The sequence below is a fragment of the Micrasema longulum genome, unplaced genomic scaffold, assembly GCF_059751315.1.
Source record: "Micrasema longulum isolate JH-2025_06_02 unplaced genomic scaffold, ASM5975131v1 h1tg001939l, whole genome shotgun sequence".
NCBI classification, from domain to species: Eukaryota; Metazoa; Arthropoda; class Insecta; order Trichoptera; family Brachycentridae; genus Micrasema; species Micrasema longulum.
In genome coordinates this window covers 185,208-198,425 of record NW_028279113.1, presented here as the reverse complement: position 1 = coordinate 198,425, position 13,218 = coordinate 185,208, and the positions used below count along the sequence as shown (strand labels likewise).

General features: G+C 32.8%; 3 protein-coding genes across 3 annotated transcripts in view; 2 read left to right on the top strand and 1 right to left on the bottom strand.

The window, feature by feature from the left end:
- Nucleotides 1–1,732, top strand: part of LOC148273488 (uncharacterized) — a 28,044-nt gene extending 26,312 nt beyond the window's left edge. Inside the window, exon 4 of the mRNA XM_088238641.1 lies at nucleotides 1,454–1,732. Coding sequence (XP_088094767.1) covers nucleotides 1,454–1,645 — 192 coding nt within the window. The 3' untranslated portion in view covers nucleotides 1,646–1,732. The remainder of the gene's footprint in view (nucleotides 1–1,453) is intronic.
- A 3,347-nt stretch (nucleotides 1,733–5,079) lies between these two features.
- Nucleotides 5,080–6,148, top strand: LOC148273487 (DNA polymerase epsilon subunit 4-like). Its single transcript, XM_088238643.1, has 2 exons — nucleotides 5,080–5,515; nucleotides 5,837–6,148. The coding sequence occupies exons 1-2, from the start codon at nucleotides 5,258–5,260 to the stop codon at nucleotides 5,978–5,980; spliced, it is 402 nt and encodes a 133-aa protein (XP_088094769.1). The 5' UTR covers nucleotides 5,080–5,257; the 3' UTR covers nucleotides 5,981–6,148.
- Nucleotides 5,991–13,218, bottom strand: LOC148273486 (maltase A1-like). Its single transcript, XM_088238642.1, has 10 exons — nucleotides 13,046–13,218; nucleotides 12,657–12,836; nucleotides 10,050–10,213; nucleotides 9,838–9,963; nucleotides 9,204–9,659; nucleotides 8,898–9,005; nucleotides 8,566–8,814; nucleotides 6,927–7,024; nucleotides 6,420–6,560; nucleotides 5,991–6,341 (listed from the first exon to the last, which is right to left on the bottom strand). Exons 1-10 carry the CDS (start codon nucleotides 13,197–13,199, stop codon nucleotides 6,278–6,280), a joined length of 1,740 nt encoding a protein of 579 aa, XP_088094768.1. The 5' UTR covers nucleotides 13,200–13,218; the 3' UTR covers nucleotides 5,991–6,277.

The window sequence follows — 13,218 nt, the reverse complement described above, 5'->3', positions numbered from 1 at the left end:
TTCGTATAGATGTTTATAAATTAAAAATGTTTTTGTAGTTTTTTTTATTAAATTTTTTATTGGAATAACCCGCTAAGCCTCTATTTTGAGGCTTGTCAGCAGGTGAGATAGAGGAGATATGGAAGGAGGTAATGAAAAATACACCACAATACCCAGACCAATTGAGAAAAAAATATTTCTTGGATTTTTTTCTTGAACCCGCGACGCCAGTTTCACAGTTGGCCGTCTAACCAACTGCACCACGGCGCCAGCGCCCGTCAAGAGTTTTTCTCACATTGATTGATTGACTAACTAGGTACAACCTGTTTTAAGGCAGACGTTTTTATGCTAAATAAACAATAACATTACTAACTACTAGTAAATTTATTATACAGTTATACAATATTAATTTATACCATTTATTATTTAAGAATGCTTTTGAGTAAATTTTTCGATTTTTCTCTACCTAAACCCAGTAACCAATGTTTGCAAATTTATTTAATTGAATGGTTTTGCAATGTTTGGGTAACATATTGAATATTTTGGGGCCCAAAAACCTGAAATTTCTTTGCCCAAATTTAGAGTTTGTGGTAGACCCCATGACTCATCCTCTAGTTTGACTTCTGGTAGTGTGGGAGTGTTCCTTTTGGTATTTGGTAGAATAATTTGCTTTCACACACATTATTATTCTAAAAATATATAATTGCCTTATATCTAAAATCTCAAATTCCTTAAATAACTTGACGCTGGGGTACCTGAAGAGCTTTTTAAAAATTATTTTAACAATTGATTTTTGAGCAGATTCGAAGGGTTTTAATATTGATTTGTTAGAATATTGTAAGTTTGGAAAAAAAGTGTGTGTGATATTATGTATGTACATTAACTTAATATTTAATTTCAAAAATCAATAATAACAGGTATACTCTAAGACCATATTTTATTTCCAATTAATCAAATGCCCAGTAAATATTATATATTTTTTAAATGTACTAAAATGTATACATACAATAATATTGATGAAATTTAAAATCAGTAATGAAATATTCATTTATAAAGTTTATTATTTTAATTATAGTAGAACATGTTATGCTCTGCACATAATGATGCATAGGGTACTACATTCATGGCTATGATAGCATATCTCAATCTTTTTTTATACGAAAGTAAAACAATCGGACTTACGCTTTAGGTTCCAATACAGGAACTGTGAAATGTTGTAGTGCAAAAACACAATTGATTGGATTGGAGATGCTTATTGAATGTTGAAAATAAAATATGAAAATAAATAATATTTTTTTAAAATATATATACAAATGGCAATCATGAAGTTTCACCTTATATTAAATAAATTGTTTATGTTTTATGAATGTATGTATGTGTATGCGCATGGGTGTATGTACATGTGTGTGTCCAGGTGGCTTAACTACAGGGATAGATTTTTTGTCAGGTAATAATTTATATATTTTTGTTTTAGACGCAGTGTCAATCTCCAGTAACTGAAGCAGAAGCTAAAATTTTAGCCTCAAAATTGAATGCGCCTTACATCGAGACTTCTTCGAAAAAAAGAAGACGATTAAAAGAAGCTTTCGATTCGGCAATTTTAGCAGCTTTACCTATACCCAAAAAGAAAAACTCATTTCTAAAGAAATTATTTTGTATTTCTTGATAATAATAACTCTTGAAAACCGATTATGATATTTTTAGAATTACTACCCAACCCAGAAAATAAATATATTTTTACATGGACGTATAATTTATTATCTTCCTTTTTAAAATCCATAGTAAACCTTTCCCATATTATAGCACATGTAAGAAAGAATAAAACATGGGTGATCCCGGGGAAAGAATAAGGAATATATGTTATTTATCTTATTTGTCCATTCTAATTAGAGATGGGCGTTTGGATTATTCAAAAGGAATAGCAGGAAAAGTATTGTATCACAAATTAAGCTGTTTCTAAATAACAGTTTTGAGCAACAAGGACGATAAATCTGCCACAAGCTAACGCTGGAACAGTTTCGCAAAAGTAAATTAAACCGTCTCTTGTTACGAGCCACGCAGCTCTAAACTGTTATTTAAGAAACAGTTTCACAAGCCCCGACTAATTTGACATTTTCGTGGGAATGGCCACGGTTTCGCCACTGTTATACATGCATACATATTTAATATCCTGAGACTAGATTTTTTTTAAGTTACAGTTATAAGAAAATTTTAGGTATTTCCAAAATTACAAATAATAACAGTTTTAAAAGAACGGTTTATTTTTTGTAAAATGGTTTCAGCTGTTTCGGAAGAATAACTTTTTTACCACCTCTAATAATTTATTGTAATTAGATAACTTAAATTTTATCTACAGTTGAACGTGTATGAAGTACTTAAATGTATAAATTACAAATATGAAAATATAGGTTATTAGTACCTAATTAAGGTAAATAATAATGTCTAATGGTGCTAAGTGAAGAATAGAGATTTTCGAAATTTCTAAATAATATATAAAGCATTTCATTATTTAAAAAAATAATCATATAAAATATATTTATTTTAGTCCACTCCTGTCTATTTTGGAAGGTATCCATCTCACATTACCATCCTTTCAAGAAAAAAATACTTTTATTCATTTCATTAGCAGCATACTGATAAAATAAAATAAAATAGGAATTAATTAATTAGTTAAGTAAACCTTGAGAAAGAAGCTTGATTATCTTTAAAACCAGTCTGTGGAAAAATATAAAAAAATAGTGTTTATAAACAAAGTTGTTTTATTTATTTTATTACAATGAATAACCACAAAGTTAGTGGTTCAAATATAACATTTATAATATATTACTTTAATTTTATTATTTACACTGTTTCAATACTATTGGGAATCATATGCAGATACCATATTACAAATAATGAAACAATAGACTTTAGTCTACTACTGATTTATCAGTGAAGATCGCTAACCCCGCGAGAGCCTTCAGAATAGTATGTATAGTACCTGCACACGTGCACACTGTCGTAGAAAAAACGATAGAGGGCGCGAACCAAAAGGACGACCCCCGGGAGCATCTTGATCAAAAAAGGAAATATGAACTACATAACGATAAAAGGAAAATGTTATAAGCAAAAAAAGGTCGATATATCATTTGAAATATTAAATTCAAGTCTTAGACCTTCCTATTCGAATGTTTAATTGACTATCCGTTATTGTAGTTTTAGCTTACTGTGATTAAATTACTAGGATAGCAATTCGCCCTATATGAGCAGATAAAGTTTATACTGGAACAAATACACACAAAAAACTTAATCTTTTGCATCATTCGTGTGCGACGAATGGGCCTGCACGGCCTCTAACTGAAAGAATAATGATTATGTGTACATAATGTTGATTATTTATTTATTTCATTTTACAATACGCCGAAGGAGCATTTACAAAAATAATAAAGGTAAGTACAAACAGCAATAATTTTAAAAGTAAGTAACAACTCGATATACGCGTATATATTACGCGTATATTTATTTTTAAAGATATGTATAAACCAAAAAAGCGTGCGTTTCAGTGCAAGTAAAACAATGCGTAATAAAAAATATAAAAATATGGACATAATGTAGTATCAATAACTAGGTATAAAAATATGCATTGAAAAAAAACAGTAGGTATAAAGTAAATACGAGAAATGTTAGAATCAAAAATTAAATATTTATAAAAAAACTTTAAAAATGGTATTAATAATACAAATTAAATAACAGTGAGCATAAGATAATCACATATTTGGTACAGATAATAAAAATATTTGGAAAAATAATTTCAGAAAGAGTATAAAATAGTAACAATACGCATCAAAAACCATTAAGGTATAATATATAGAGATGATACTTCATAAAAATCCGAGCTAAACAGTCGTAAAAATGAGGGAGCAAGTATCGTCACGTCGACTTTGGAAAGCAAAACACGTAGTACAGTAAAAAGCACGGACTGTTTACATCAGTCTAAAATGTAAGTTCTATTCAGCATGTCACTTTCTTCCGCATACCTTTGTTCATCTTTTCACTATACGCCCGACTAACTGAGAGGAACAGAGACAGGAGATAGCTTACGACTAATAAATACTGGAAACATATTAATAAAACGTTTTTTAACATTAAAAAACTATTTTAAACCAGTATTCATTAAGATAAAAACATCACTTACTGGTGAAAGGTTGTACCATCGCTTTTTCTATTTTTTCCAGATCCATTTGTGCATTAACTTAGTGTACATATAGGCATTTTAGTAATTGCGAGGAGAAAAGTAGCCGGGAAATGCTCGCAACAGGCTAAAGTCCATTCTATCAAACATATGCCAATTGGCCGCAGGTTAATCTTTTTCATTATTTGAATACAACAACAATAAATGATAGGACTCTAATTTACAGAAATAATATTATATTGATTTTATAATTTATCTTGGAAACGTCTTGGTATTATTCCTTTAATATTTTTTGTTAGTTTATTTAGCAACATTAAATTTGGTTTTCTGATCAATTGACATAATATTCAAAAGTTTTATCATTGTCTTAATTTTCGGTTGTCAACTGTAATTTATAAATTATGCACATTGATTTATTTTGAATTATTGCAATTCTTTTTAATGTTTTATCATTACTTAGATTTTAAATAGTGTAGCAATGAAAACGACGCGGGGAACAATTATGTTTTTGAATTATCCAAAATATTATTTTTAACATGAAGTTTTCAAATAGAGTTTATTTCTATTTTTTCCAAATACAGGTATCTTTTTTTGATTGGGTAATCTCCATTTCTTGTGATAGACGATTAAAAATCCTAAATATTCCATACTAACCAACGGTGACATAATTTATATCACTGTTTTTTTTCAGTCTTTCGCGAGCGAAAGGAACGCTTTATTAGCGCGTGTTTACGTACTTAATACACAGATTAATAATACTAAATACACGCTGTCAAAGCGTTTTCCACACCTGCGATAGCGTCCAGAAAACCAGCCCAGGATATCCTCTATGTCTAGCCCCTTTCATAAAAGTTGGATTATTTTGTAGTTTTATGGTAGGTATCTTTAATATTTATTTTAAATATGGCAAGCATGAGCCAGGTAGCTTTGAGCGCGAAATGAGAAAACGCTCAAGCTCAACTGTCATTTGTCATTTTTGTCAACAACTTTGATATAGGTTATAACAGTGAATCTAATTATTTGATTCGTTAAGTGCAAATCTTAATTTGATTACAGTTTCATTTATTTGTTACACTACACAGTTTATTTACGAACGTCTTTTGTATCATGACCTCTCAAGATGATTTAGGAATGGCTCAAATGAATGACGAAATATCACCCGAAAATATAGAATACATTACGGATGAAAATACTGAGCAAGAAATAACTACTAACTCCAGCAATTCAGTCATTGAAAAAACGAAGTCGGAAACAATAGTGAAACTAACTCAGCTGCCTTTAGCGAGAATTAAAACAATTATGAAAATGGACCCTGATGTGAATCTTGCTAGTACTGATGCAGTTTTTGCTGTCACGAAAGCCACAGTAAGTAATTTAATTTATTCTATCTCAATTATTTTGTGAGCACTTCTACAGCACCGATTATTAAAATCCATTTTATTTTTTAAGTAAGTGTAGATTGTACGCTTTGCGCCATAAAATAACGTAGCAAAGATGGAAACACAGCAATCATACTGGATCTTTGACTTACTTTTCTCCGATGACCTTCCCAATATAACCGCTACCGGTCGACTACCAATACAGTGTTTCGGTTGAGAAAAATTCTACTAATATTTTTAAATAGTATTAAAAGCTTTAAAATGAAATTCAGTGGTTAAATATTATTTACCTTTGTCTTGTTTTTAGGAACTATTCATAGACTCAATAGCCAAAGAAGCATACGCTTATACTGCCAAAGGAAAGAGAAAAATCATTACAAAAAAGGACTTGGATGCCGTTATAGATACTGTTGATTGCTTGTGTTTCTTGGAAGGAGCAATGGAGAATTAATATTACAAAAAAATTGCAAATGTTTATTTATTAGTTAGTGCCATACAAGTCTGCTTAAAAATTACCATACAAATATTTGGACGAACATATATAATAATAGCTCTTTATTTAAAGAAGTATATTTCAAGAAGTATGATTTTAATAAATCTGTTTTTTTTATTTTAACTTGTTTAACTTTAATGTGAAATTCATATGTATTTTCAACACAAATTCTTTATCATCGAAGTTTTTTTTAAAATACTTATATTCCAGTTGATTTTTTCAACATGTTATTTCCCGTTTCTTCTAGTATTGTGTTTAAGTTTTAATAACTACGGCATCGTGAGGCGATACTGTAAATCCTGAAGTTCTCACCCGAGTCCTGAAAAAAAGTTGATGTATTAAAAAAAAAATTAGAATAATGAAATGTAAAAAATTGTGCGTAGAAATATTTCGGTACCCTTTCTGGAGTTTAGAATTGATGCCTGACGTGTATACGGTCATTTCAGGCGGAAGAATTCTAAATGGAGCCAAATCTACTGTCTGTTCAACCGGAGACAAATTCGCAATAGCGACAACCGTAGCTTCATTAGGCAACGATCTGTAATAATTAAACATCTTTATTTCTATATATTATAGTGAAACTGACAGCACTCAACAATTATTGTGAAGCGTTCTTATGTTCCATACTGAGAAATTACTCTGCGACGAGTAGCATTTTAAAGAAAAGGCAAATGATATCATAAGCTGACAGAAAGGATTTTATAATTGTGATATAAATTATTAATGTTTTTTTTTAAAGTTAAGAAAATAAATTATGGCACAATATGTGATTTTTTTTTTTTAGAAGAAGTGGATAGAAAACATGATGTGATATTATTTATATATAATGCATTAAAAGAATTAACCGTCGGGCGGAATACACAGTATTGTGTGTAACCTTTTTTAAAAAAATGAACACATTTACCTCATCACTGCCAAAACATTTTCAGAAAGTGCCTTCACTGTCAAATCTCCTTCCATTTGTACCTTGGTGTTTCTCAAGGCCACTAGATCTTGGTAAAACTAGAATATTACAAAACACGATCTCTTTAATAAAAATTAGAGACAAATAATGTGTGCGTGTGTGTATACATATATAAATACTTTTTTTTTTTATAAAAAGAAATATTGTCGTTCTTATAATTTACCAAAATATTTCAATTTTGGTGGCCATTTTCAACGAGTTGTAAATAACTCACTATTAGAAAATGGAAATCAAGTTGGGATAAGTGGGGTTTAAACCTTGAACCTCTGATCCTTGAGTCTACAACACTAGCCACGGGACCACAACCTGATTTAATTATGTTTAATAAGGCATGTTTCAAAATTGTATAAAATGTCTCCCTCGGCACGGGACACCATTAATGTAAAAAAAGTAATACATAAATTGTAAAAGAAAAAAGAAATAAATAAATACATTCTACTGAGGTAATCTCACAAAAGTAGCACTGTATAAATAATCCCAATATGCATATCAACAGTTTTTTTTCAATAGGTCTTATTCTAGAATATTGATAGGAGTTTGAGGGTGTGTGTTGAGGAGTCCCCACACCAGTAGAAGCATAGACAAGAAACACGTTGGAGTTTAGAATTACTATTTAATTATATTTAGATACAAGTAACAAATTAAAGACGGGCATAATAACGCTCATGAGAGAGTACAGGAGAGATGTGTCGCGTTGCAATTTTTGAAATAATTATCCATAGCAAACAATACAATGCATAATGGAAATTATTGATATTTTTTTGTGTAAATGTTTTAGTAAATTGTTATCACTAAAGTTTGAATGCAGAAATCATCTGTAGGTTGATATCCAGCTGTTGTTTGTCAGATGGTCATTGCCGAAAAATATCTCATTGTAAATTGACAGATATCTATAGAGTGAGGTAATGCGCTTTCTCATGGCAAAGAGTAGTCTTTGTTGGCGAACGGAGAATTTCAGTACAAACCGAATGTGTAGAATGGGTTATGAAGATTCTTCCCATGACTTGCAAAGGTTGGATATGATGCTTGCAGGATGCTCCGATAAAGTTATCATTCTAATAAGTAAATTTATGAAACGTTGATGCTTGTGCAGGTCTAATGTTTGTCGTTGGAAGCAATGTCGTAGCGTGACATTGTTGATTTTTTTAATTTACGAGAATAGTGTAGCTTTGCGAGATCGACGTAGATGAGTCTGCATAGAGGAGCGAGTTCAGTGTAGTTGAGCATGTTCGTTGTAGTTGAGAGAAATCAGTGTTTCTAGGCGAGGTCGGCAACAATGAGCGAGATCGGCATAGTTATATGAGATTAGTGCGATGCATGCTGTCTCTTGTTGTCTAACTGGATACTCCATGGATGCTGCCTAGAGTGTTGTGTTCGATCATATTATTTGGATCTTTGCAGCGGAAGAGAGGATATGGAAGGAAGTTATGAAATACACACCATAATACCTAGACCAACTAAAAAAAAAAATATTTCTTGGATTTCTTTCTTGCAACTGACGGGAATCAAGCCCGCAGTGCCAATTTCACAGTTAGCCATCTAGCCAACTGCACCACGTATATTGGGAAAGTACACTTACCTTGTAATGGCTTCTAGAGGCTGTCTGTTGTGCTTTGAGATTAATAGTTTTAAAGTTACTGGCCACTGGTAGCCAGGTCTTGTTTCCAGTTGAAAAGCCTGCATTCTTAGTATCATCCCACTGGTAAGGAGTACGCGCTGGATCTCTAGAAGACTTGTAGTAATTAATAGGATCGTCTGTGTTACAAGCTTGTGGGTCCTTAGTTTCTTCCCAACTCACTTCTCCATCTGTCATTGCAAGTTCTTCTCCCTAGAAAAGCAAAAAAAATGTTATTTTTACTAAGAAAGGTCAACAATTGTGTCATGTTAACCTGGACTACATTACATATTTACCTGATAAGTTAGAGCTACTCCCGGCAGTACTAAAGCAATCATATTCATTATGTCCGCCCTGTCAATGCCTTGTCTTGTTGCCATTCTACTATTATCATGATTGCCATTCTGAAATATAAATACATTATGATTTTTTGTGCTATATTGGTCCTTAATACTTTTTATTAGCCGTCATTTCAAAGAGTTTTAACCCCAGATGAAAATGGAAAATAAGTCTATTTAAAAATACTTTTACATATTGACAATCTCATTTTCCTGGATCATCCTCAAAACTATAAAATTTAATTATACATAAGTATGACTCACCACCCAGTTAGCAACCTTGCCAACAGGCATATACGTCTCCCATTTATCGATGACAAATTTAATGTCTCTGGCATCCGAGTTATTATTTATACCATTTAGGAATTCAAAATTAAATGGAAGGTGCGCTCCCAGAACCGTTCCATTTCCATAATACCTCATAACCAACTTTATGTCCGCGTAAGCCTCCACCAACATAACTCGGGGCAGACCATCTTTCTTTTCAAACTCATCCAGTACAGCTCTCCACTGATATATCATATCATAAGTCGGCTCCTGATTCTGAGTGTATATATGGTCCAGATAATTATAGTCATCAGGAGATAGGCCCATAACACTTGACAGAGGTTCATCTGGAAATTTACCGCCAAAGTCCTTTGGATCAACTTCAAACAGGAAAGGAACAGCGTCTACTCTAAAACCAGCTACTCCTTTTTCTAACCAAAACCTTAAAACGCTCTGAAAAAATAATCAAAAACATGTTTTTAAACATGTTTAAATCTAATTATAAAATGTGTGAATTGCATACGTATAAATTTTATATCTTGTTATTGAAAAATTACATTTGCTTCTTACTGAATATTTTTTTTCTTACAGAATTTTTAATTTTTGAAATAATTATTCATTGACATCTTACCTTCATTTCTTCAACCAACAGAGGTTCCCTGTAATTGAGATCAGGCTGCCCGATAACAAACTCATGCAGGTAATATTGGCCTCGCATTGCATTAAACTCCCAAGCGCTTTTACGGAATACACTAACCTACAAACATTGAATTTGTGAGATAAAAAGCTACGTAAGTATGGAGTATCTATCTGTACAATATAATTAGGATTTCCGTCCATTACCCAGTTATTGGGGGGAAGATGTTTCCCGGGGTTGTTGGGATCGGCCTTGCCATCAGCCCACACAAAGTAGTTCTCGTATCCTTTAGTTCTGTTAGCTGACAAACGGAACCACTCACTCTCATTACTGCTGTGGTTTGGTACAAAGTCCAATATTACTTTAATGTCTGTAAAAAAATACACGCTGTTCTTTACTGAATTAGTAAAAACTTCAGTTGCAATGATTTTACAGTTGTTGCCCAGTCAACATAATATCTGATGTGAGATTGCAATAAATGTATGATGATGTTAATGTTAGAATATATGTAAATGACTTATTGTTGATAATGGACTCCGTATATATATCATCATCATTTCCCTGTCCGCACCCAGGGCTTGATAGGGGACTGCATTGGGATTCTAATTGTAATATATCTGGATCAATTTTATTTCATGGACGTTAAAGTGATCAGTCTTATGATTCAGGTACCAGTCCAGGGACAATGAAATATTGTAGTCTAGAAAAGTATTGACTTCAATATTTCACATCTCCCTGCTAGAAATTAAATGTAAGACCTCTAGCATGATAGGCGGATGTGCCAACCACTCACTACTAAGTGAACTTATCACCAGGGCCGGTTTTAGCACTACCAACGCCCTGGGCGGGATTTCTACGGTGCCCCCTATCTTCCACCCCTTCGGACCCATACGAAAAAAGGCAAGGTTTATAATGAAATAACCATTTATGAAAAAAATACTAATAAAATTTTACTTTTCTAGCCTTTATTTCAGTGAACTTTTTTATACGTACTTAAGTTTATGTTTTCCACAATTTCATTTTCGATTGACAAAGATGCCAGGTTTGTGAATCTAGATTGAGATATTGTCGATCGTAGACAAGTTTTTATCAGTTTAAGCTTAAAAAAACTCCTTTCCCCACTAGTAATCGTTACAGGTAGGTATAGTGATCAATATTCGCAACGCTATCCATAAATTTGGGTACAGTTCTTGTTAGTTACGATCTTTGATAAAATTCAAAACAATGACAGGTAAAAACGATTTTAGACTTATGAGTTCATCACACAACATACAACCATCTATATCGGATTTAGAATCTACTGTTAATTTCAATTGGAAATTACCACAGAGTTTGAGTAGGTCTGGTTTTTCCGGATTCTTTTTTATATTGAACCAAAATTTTGAGTACTCATTTAACTTTTCAAATCTTTCATGGAGTGAAATTAAGGTAGTGTCCAAAAGGCTGTAGAAAAATTCAACTTCAAATGACTTTTTTGGAGTAGTTATAGTCTCATCGTGGGCCACTATAACGAGTTTGTCGCTAGATTTAGGAAATTTACGAGTAAGTTGGACTCGCTCGATGAGCGAGTGGATAAAATTTATATCTGCTACCTACCCTAACGCCGCTACTGCTTATCACCACATGATTTCCTTTTTCGGAATCTTACCTAAGAGTAGCCATCAAGCCAAAAACAATTGTCTAGGGTTCTGGTTCTTTTTCACATACATAACTGTGTTCTTCATCCGCTCAGTCACAAAGATATATATACCAGGTATATGCATAATTTTTCATGTTTTTTGTGGTAAAGAAAACGGGTAATTTTCTTTATTTTTTGTTTATTTAAAATAATGGCCATCGGCGTCTACACACTTCACCTATCTTTCAGGTAAGTTATGAATACCATGCCAGAAAAACTGTTTGTCTTTTGCGACAAACCATTTGTCGAGCCATTTTCCAACTACCTCAAAATTGCTAAAGCGCTGCTCTGCGAGCGCATGCCCCATTGATGCGAAGAGGTGATAGTCAGATGGCGCCAGGTCGGGGGAGTTCAGCGGGTGCGGAAGGATTTCCATTCAAGCAATTTCAAGGTGTCTTTAACTAGTTTTGCTGTGTGAGTTGTCACAAGTGACTTTGCAATTCTCCATTTGGCATTCATTCAAATTGTGTGATACCCATTTACTGAGTTTTGATCTTCCCCATTGCTCGTAAACGTCTGCTGACTGTTTTTTGAAACACATTTAATGCTTTTGCCAATCGCTGTTGAGATTGAGTTGAGTCATCATCCAGTAACGCCTGCAATTGCTCATCTTTGCACTTTTGTGATCTACCAGAGCGTGCACTGTCTTTCACATTGAAATCACCATATTTAAATGGTCAAAACTGTGTCTCACATGTTCTTATCGATGGAGCGTGCTCACCATATGTTTCTACCAGCAAACGATGATTTTCCATGGCCTTTTTCTTTTAATTTAATAAGAAAAACAATGCGTGCGCAAATGTTCTTTTTCAGGCACAAACGTCGACATTATCACTGAACGATACTTAGTATACAGTACTTAGTAACTATGGGTACTTTTTCATGTCACTACATTTTAAAATATTTTACTCTATAGAGCATGCCTATGTATTATATGTCAATGATGTAAATGAATGCCTCGACACTGGCTATGTCCAGTGAGGTGTTTTATTATGTAAAATAAGAAAATAAATATGTTCTAACTGGAAAACAGATGTGGAACGATGAAAAAGAGATACTCTAATACTGTTCTAATTATAGAAAAAGGTTTTTTTTTATTTCTCTAGTGTCAGAACTGATTGAAATATGAGCTTACCTAGTTTCTTGGCTTGCAACAGCAGATTTTCGAAGTCCTCCATAGTTCCGTATTCTGGTTGGATTTGTTTGAAATCCGCAATGTCATAACCAAAATCGTACATCGGAGATTTGTAAATAGGAGATAACCAAATAGCACGCACTCCGGCATCCTTTATGTGCGCTAAACCCTGAGTTATTCCTGAAATTAATTTTAGTTATATTCTGTTACGAATACAAAATATGTCAAAATCTCTATACAGGTTCATTTGATTTAGCCCTAGTAGGATTTTATCTAGATTGGTGGATATCTCAACAAAGATTAAAAAGAAAGGGTCAATATCAAGTCATAAGCTCTGTAAGACCTCACCCGGGCTTGCAAATTTTTTTAAACTTAAACTTTAGACTCACCATTAAGGTCTCCTACGCCATCCCCATTGCTATCTTTAAAAGACCTTGGGTAAATTTGATAAACCACCGTTGTTTCCCACCATTTCTGTTGGCAAGAAACAAAGGCTAAGAGCAGGGCTAGCCACAGTATCGACAATCTCAACAGGGACCTCATTGTTTACTGCTTCAAGTAC

Bases quoted from the DNA above. Each gene is read 5' to 3' on its own strand.
- LOC148273487 (XM_088238643.1), top strand. From the start codon at position 5,258: ATGACCTCTCAAGATGATTTAGGAATGGCTCAAATGAATGACGAAATA. The intron at 5,516-5,836 runs GTAAGTAATTTA...TCTTGTTTTTAG, and splicing joins TTGCTGTCACGAAAGCCACA to GAACTATTCATAGACTCAAT.
- LOC148273486 (XM_088238642.1), bottom strand. From the start codon at position 13,199: ATGAGGTCCCTGTTGAGATTGTCGATACTGTGGCTAGCCCTGCTCTTA. The intron at 12,837-13,045 runs GTGAGTCTAAAG...AATTAATTTCAG, and splicing joins TGGCGTAGGAGACCTTAATG to GAATAACTCAGGGTTTAGCG. The intron at 9,964-10,049 runs GTAATGGACGGA...CAATGTTTGTAG, and splicing joins ATCTTCCCCCCAATAACTGG to GTTAGTGTATTCCGTAAAAG.